Below are 7,597 nucleotides of genomic sequence, written 5' to 3'. Positions count from 1 at the left end.
GGACCCTTATACAAGATTTGTTGTTAAAACTTAAAATGTAAAAAAAAAAATACTCCACATTTTTCAAAAACTCTTCAATATATATATTTTAAATATCAGATCTACAAGCTCACTCTGTGACGCGTTGTGTGCTTGTATATCCGCTATTTGCAACTAGGCGATACAGTGCTTGAGCCTAAGTTGCTTCTTTTGGGCTTGTTTTCCTAGACCTGGTTGCTTGTTTCTCTCAAAATCTGGCAACACTGACCAGAGCACTCTCTCTCTCTTTACTGCATGCATGTGTGTGTGTACGTGTGGAGAGAGACTGACACAGTAGACACACACACATACAGTCAGAAAGAGAGAGAGCCAGACGGTCTCTTCTCGCTCAGCTCGGGGTCTGAAGGGAGAAGGAATTTCTCACCAACAAGTCCAGTGCTCCCCCTCTCTCTGTCTCCAAGAAGAAGACTGGAATCCCGTTACCTCTTGAAAGAAAGAAGATCAAAACAAAGCACCATTTTAACGGGGATTATTTACAACAAGGCTTCATTCCTCATCAGGAGCATCGCTGAATTGTCCTGGAGAAGTTTACACTTTCTTTTCTTTTTTTAACCATCCGGAGCCGCGCATAGAAAAACGTGATGGTTCTTCTCGGGTTCTTCTAGTTAAGACGATCGGACACATCCGAAAACAACACATTTTTCTCTTTTTTCCCCCTCTCCCGTTACAGTAGGTGAATCGTTGTGTCGGGTGACTATGATGAACTTGCAGTGGAGGAGCAGCAGCCCGGCGGCGGTGACACCGTGCGCTGCTCGCACCCGGGGGAGAGTCGCTCACAAGCGGCTGGACTCGGACGATCAGCCGCCAGTGGCCAAATGCGCCCGGCTGAGCGCGGTGGCGGCGGCGGACCCCTCCTCCGGGGACACCACACCACCGGTGGGGGGTCTCCTCTCCCCCGGGTCCCCGGTGGCTCAAAGCCCCCCTCCGGTGGTGGCGATGACCCACCAACCGCAGGGACCGTCCAGGATCGGCCCGTTTCTGCTCCTACCTCTGGCCGACCGCGAGCCATGCATGTACAGCGCGCTCAACACCGACACGGGGGATGAGCTCGTCTGCAAGGTATGCAAACGCCACGACCCGCCGCGTCTGTGTGTTGTGCAATGGTCTCTGAATGAATGGTGCCGGTGTTGCTCAACACCAGGGTCTGGCATGCATGCCATCACATCATCAGAGTTTACATTTAACTCTGAGCGCTTGCCAAATGTAACCAAATGGACCTGTGAGGGTCCATTTGGTTACATTTTGAAAGCATTCAGATTTGCAAATGGATAAATAACTTGTTTTTTTTGTGTACATTTTCTTACTCTGATTTTCTATGAATATTAATTGTATTACATGTTTATTTGTATATTTGTTTTATTATTTGTTCTGCTAAAGGTAAAACTCAAAGTGTTGATCATAACTAAATAAAAAATGGATACATCAACGCTAAGGATTTTCTGTAAGGCTGTGTGAGCTTATGAGAAGGATGCTTGATGTTGCAATCGCACTCTAATAGCCCCAAGAAGTATAGTGCTTTATTATGGAAATGCCAGTAGCCTGCCTCACCAGCAGGTTCCACCCTCTACATCTACAGTACCTTCTGCTCTCATGACTTCACTCACTCCTCCCTTTGCCTGTCAAACCCTGCTCATTTGCATACACGTCACCGCAATACGGCACAAGCACGCCGTGACAATAGCAACAGGCAAACATCAAACATACTGTATGAGATGAGAGGGGAGTGCGCCCTATTTGTTTGCTTGAGTGCCTGCCTGGCTGCCCTGGCCCCTATCTGATCTAGGGATCTGTTTCCGATTGGCTGCCCTCATGATAATAGTGGCACTGGCAGGCCAGGCAGCACCCTGGCTGGAATGCAGTCCAAAAGCCATTTGTTTTGCTTGACAGATTTTTTTGAAGATTAAATAATAAAGTGAATGGCCTTCCAGTTTCATTTTAGAGATCCGTGACTTTTTCAGGGATTTCCAATGCGAGCAAATTCCTTAACTCAGATGGAATCCCCGCTTGTGCTTGTGGGTTTCAGCCAGTGCTACTTTGTTTACCTGTAGGTTTCCTATAGCCTTACTTGACAGTTGACACCAGGGTCTAAATGTCTCAATGGCCGTGATGGGAGACCACCTCAAACTACTGCAGATGTAATAGTTATATACTCTACCATACATATTGCTTAAAATAATGTTTTATGCATTAGAATAAGTTCCCGTTTGCAGCTGTGAAGCAGTGAAGCTGTGTGTTGATCTTAAATCGATCCCTGGCTTTCAGTCGAATTGACAGGCTTGTCACGAGTCAGGCATTTACTGTGACATGATTGACATCACCCGCACTCCCCACCCCACCAATCATATCTCATTGGCCCAATGAGATATGATATGAGTACAGTAGTATACTTAAATCTCTATTTAGTGGTATCACAATTAAAACTTAATGTTCAATTTGTTTTTGTTTTTACATTATATATAGGCCTATATTTTTATATTGATGTTATATTATCAATACAATCTTAGTGTTACACTAATTATTTGGGGGCCCATTTGTAATATCCTCTCTGCCCACCAGTGCTCCCAGGCCCACAGGGGAATCGCTGCTCCATGCACTCTCCTCTCTCGCTCCGTCTAAAAACATGTCCTTCCTCACAATGTCCCCTCATCTTCTCCCCCCAAGGTCTTTGACATGGGTGTCTACCAGGAGAAGATCCGAGCCTACGGCGTTCTGGCGGCTCACGAAAACGTGGCTGGCATCAGGGACATCGTCCTCGGGGACCGCAAGGCCTACGTGTTCCTGGACAAAGACTTTGGCGACATGCACACCCTGGTGAAGGGCTGCCGCCGCCTGGACGAGGAGCGCGCCTCCAGGCTCTTCCGTCAGGTGGCGTCGGCGGTGGCTCACTGCCACCAGGAGGGCGTCGTGCTGGGGGACCTCAAGCTGCGCAAGTTTGTCTTCGCCGACGAGAAAAGGTGAGATATTTATGTCTTCCTTACACTTTTGGTCTGTGCACTGTTTTAGCACACCGCTCACGCTGTCACACACATGGCATTTGTTGGGGGGAATGGAGACAGACAGACAGACATGGACAGACCTTTATTGATGACTGTGGGAAAATTCAGGTGTCATAGCAGCATCTCTATAGGCCTAAGCATGGAAAAAACAGGAAAGATATAGGTAACAGTAGAGCTTACCTAATAATACATTATTAAAAAGAAAAGTAGAAATGTAAAGATAAGAATAAGAATAAAAATAGGTCAACTACAAGTCTGATCTAGACATCTGTACTGTAGATTGCACATTGTGCACATAGTACTTTGTATCTTTATGTCTTGACATACATAGACACACGCAGACAGACAGACAGACAGACAGACAGACAGACTCATTACAAGAATTGTGCAATCGCTTCGTGGCTCAACTATTGCACCATAGGGAAATTGGTTTTGCAAGCGGATCAATAACAAAGGCAACATACACACTTCAACCTCTATCCTACAGTATGTATGCCACTCTGTGCGCAATCACACAATACAGTTATCACAGTCAAATCCTAAGGCCATGAAACCTCTGACATACAGTATGGTGCAACTCGGTGATCAAAGATCAAGAAGGTCAATTGTTGATTAACGCATTTGTCATACAGAACTTCTGATTCATCATAGAATGAAACCCAGTTGCATTGTTTCAGTGTAGCAGAGTAAATCTGCCTGAAGCCTAGAAGCCTACTGTAAAGGCTTGATTTCTACTTTGTTGCGCACCTAAAATAGCCGATCTACAAGCTCACAACGAGTCGCAGCTTGTTGACCTGCTATTTCCAGCAACTATAGCAACTAGCTAGAAATCAGGCATGATATCTCCTCAGGCCCAGGGGGATTCCCCTTTTTGGGTGAGCGGTGGATGTTTGGTTTCCCACGCGGGTTAGGTTGGATTCCAGGTGGTTCCATCAAGCCGTTTCACTTCCCTGTGTTGTTTCCTGGATGACGTAAGATGATGATGTAAATTGATGTTTGGCATTTTGCATCTCAACTATGCACACCACTGCCAAAAACGTAGGTTGTTTTTACTACAGTAGAAATACACGGCAAGAGCCAAGGCGTCTTTAAGAGGAAGGGAATGGCGGTCGAGTTGGGCTGAAACCAAACGTGGAGTCATATGTCATATAGTAGATATGTCATAGACCAGTCAGTGGTTCTCAACGTTTTCTGGACCAGGAAAGATGTCAAGCGTTCGCATCTGACCACATAACACTTTATTTCAATTTCAATTGATTGGACACGTGAAGGCCAAGGTACACGTGAAGCCATGGCATCATTAGACCAAGTGTTGTTTACCAACCTGGAACACAGGCTTCCCAGGGCACGTTTCACCCTGCTGTGAGTGACACTGGCCCCCGTGTTGTCTAATCTAGTGGTTCCCAAACTATGGGTCGAGACCCATTTTTGGGTCACACAACCATTTTCATGGGTCGCGAGTAAATGTCCCCTTTTTTATGTTTTGAAAAATTATTTTAAAATATTTCAAAAAGAAATTTGAATTATAACAAATCTACGATTTTCTAAATAATTAAAATTAAATAAAACAAATCAAAGAAATTACTTAAAAAAAGAAGAAAAAATGTTTAAGAAATAGGGACAACAGCATATCTACAAGCTTTCAACGAGTTGCATCAAGTTGTTAATTCATAAATATATTTTTGGACGTTTGGGTCTCGGGTGATACTCCAAATGTATCGTTTTGGTCTTGTGCTGAAAAAAGTCTGGGAACCCCTAGTCTAATCTAGTCATCTGCTTTACAGAGGACCAACAGCTGGTCGTACCGCTGTCACTTATCCTCTGTCAACTCCTCATAAAACAATCGCATACAATGGGAACAAGTCCCCCTGCTTCCGTTTTTGTCTTGTAGGTGCGGGCTGACGTCGCTGCCTTTTGAACGGCAGCGCAGCTTGATTTATTGCGCGTCATTCGCTCACCGTTAAAGCTGTTGGTGAGTTGAATGTGATTCAGAGGCCGAGGACATACAGTGCTTGTGTAACGACTTGGTGACACAGTGACATGGTGACAGCTGCTACAACAGGGACCTGTTTTACATACATGGACACGGACAGAGGCAGCTTCTTTTAAAACCCGACCCGATATATCGTTTTTTTTCTGATATAATGAATGAGGGCTGATATAGTGGCCAGACCACTTGTAGTAACCTGCGGTCACATAAAAAAAAAAAAAAACAGATCTACAAGCTCACAATGCGTCGCACTCTCATCAACTCTCCAAATTCAGGATTGACATCAGACCCCAAAAATCTAGCGTTGTTCGGACTCTGACACAACGGTTCCCAACCTTTTCTGGATTTTTTTTCCTGGACTTTTCTATCGCCCACTTGCAATATCCTCACGGCCCACCAGTGGGACCCGGCCCACAGTTTGGGAATCGCTGCTCTAGTAGATTGGTAGCTTAGCATCTTCTCTGTCTGTTAACGTCTCTATGTATCTCTATGTATCTCTCTGTGTGTGTGTGTGTGTGTGTGTGTGTGTGTGTGTGTGTGTGTGTGTGTGTGTGTGTGTGTGTGTGTGTGTGTGTGTGTGTGTGTGTGTGTGTGTGTGTGTGTGTGTGTGTGTGTGTGTGTGTGTGTGTGTGTGTGTGTGTGTGCGTGTGTGTGTGTGCCAGTCCAGTGGGTGTCAGTCTGGCAGAGAATGCTCGTCTAGGCATCTGAATGAGACATTCATTCCCTCTCTACAGTGTCTGGATCTTAAAATATGTTTATTAGTCATCATTTATTCATGAGGTTCAGATCCCAGGCTGCAGATGCTGCGTTCCTCCAAGCCTCCGAGTTGAATGTTATCTCTCTAAACTCTCTCTCACACACACATGCATGCATGCATACACACACACACACACACACACACACACACACACACACACACACACACACACACACACACACACACACACACACACACACGCTTGTGTGTAACAAAAAACGCACACACACAAACCACTGCTTACAAAACTATTTGTCACCTCTTTGCCCCTTGCGTCAATCTCTTTCCTGTAAACGCCGACCCGTCCCACAATCCCCCCCCCCCCTCCGCTCTCTGAGCCTCAACACGAACATTCTCCACCCGCGTGACCTCCGGGGTCACACGGGTCACGCTGGATGAATGAGGGCAGACATCCTCCGCCTGAGAACTCGTCCCCCCTGATACCTATACGGCCGCTCCACCATGACTCACGTCTTGTGTACGGACGAGGGCAGGCATTCGCGTGGGAGGATGGCTATGTGTAGGGCTTGCTTTGTGTGTGTGTGTGTGTGTGTGTGTGTGTGTGTGTGTGTGTGTGTGTGTGTGTGTGTGTGTGTGTGTGTGTGTGTGTGTGTGTGTGTGTGTGTGTGTGTGTGTGTGTGTGTGTGTGTGTGTGTGTGTGTGTACTTGTCTTACTATACTTGTGTGAGGGCCAAATGTCCTCACAAGTATAGTAGAATTTGAGAAATAGACATTGTGAATTGTGAGGACAATTTTCCTGTTCCTCAATGGAGTAATGGTTAAAAAAGATTGGTAGAGTTTGGCTTACATTTAGGAAAATATTCAGGTTGGGGTTAAGATTAGGCATTTAGAGGTTATGTTTAGGGTTGAAGTTATGGTCAATTTATACTTCGTTGCACACCGATGTCGTGTACCGAAAATAGCAGATCTACAAGTTTGTAGATGGCATTCATAAAACACTGTCCTAAAATGTCCTCACAAGTAAAGTAATACAAACGTGTGTGTGTGTGTGTGTGTGTGTGTGTGTGCGCGTGTGCGCATGCAGTTTGTTTGGACGGTCTTATGTTGCTCGGACTTTCAAAGTGATGCTGAGTGGGAGTTGACATTGCAACGCCGGCAGCGGTATGCCCACTTGACCCGCAGTGACGAGGCGGCGGGGGGAGATTTGTGTTATTCTGACAATGATGTCTCTTTGCACTTTGAGGAGCTAAACAACATTATCATTCCCATTAGCATCGCCGAGCCTCCTGCTGTGCTTAAAAAGAATCCTCGGTCTCGCGGTCACTGGATGTGGCTTGTGACCTGTGATGCATGACGCCCCCCCCCCCATTTCCGGTCTCTTAAGTGAAGCAGAGATGCCTCTTCAAAAGCTACGGTTACCGACCATGTGAAATGCTCTAGGTGTGATTGCATGTCCCCAGCACCGGCCGATTCCTGTATGTATTAATCAAAGCACCCTGCTTTGATAGCAGCCATTGGAAAGTGTCTACTCTGTATCTGCTATCTAAACCATATTGTGCCTTGGCTGTGCTGTGAATTATAACCGGGTGCAACTGCATGCCCACACTAAGGTCATCGTGGAATTTGTTTACATTCATTACGGCTATGAATGTGCAGAAAACCAGCATCCCCCCATTCATTGAATCGGTGATGCTATTCATTCTTTGGCCGTGAGGTTTTTTCCACCTCTTTCTTGAAACACCGGAAACAGACGATCTACAAGCTCACCCGTAGATCGTCTAGTTGACGCTGTGAGCTTGTAGATCAGTTGTTTTCGGTGGACGACGACGTGTGCCCTCGCAGATCTGCAATCAG

At 46.0% G+C, this 7,597-nt stretch overlaps 1 protein-coding gene across 1 annotated transcript in view; it reads left to right on the top strand.

The window, feature by feature from the left end:
- The first annotated feature begins 305 nt into the window (after positions 1–305).
- Positions 306–7,597, top strand: part of trib1 (tribbles pseudokinase 1) — a 13,026-nt gene continuing 5,734 nt past the window's right edge. The window contains exons 1-2 of the mRNA XM_084080229.1: positions 306–1,098; positions 2,701–2,993. Of these exons, the coding sequence (XP_083936355.1) occupies positions 736–1,098; positions 2,701–2,993 (656 nt within the window). The 5' untranslated portion in view covers positions 306–735. The remainder of the gene's footprint in view (positions 1,099–2,700; positions 2,994–7,597) is intronic.

This window comes from Gymnoscopelus microlampas (assembly GCF_963454915.1).
Source record: "Gymnoscopelus microlampas genome assembly, chromosome: 15".
NCBI classification, from domain to species: domain Eukaryota; kingdom Metazoa; phylum Chordata; class Actinopteri; order Myctophiformes; family Myctophidae; genus Gymnoscopelus; species Gymnoscopelus microlampas.
Note: the sequence above shows the minus strand (reverse complement) of the source record. Positions and strands in the feature narration are given on the sequence as shown.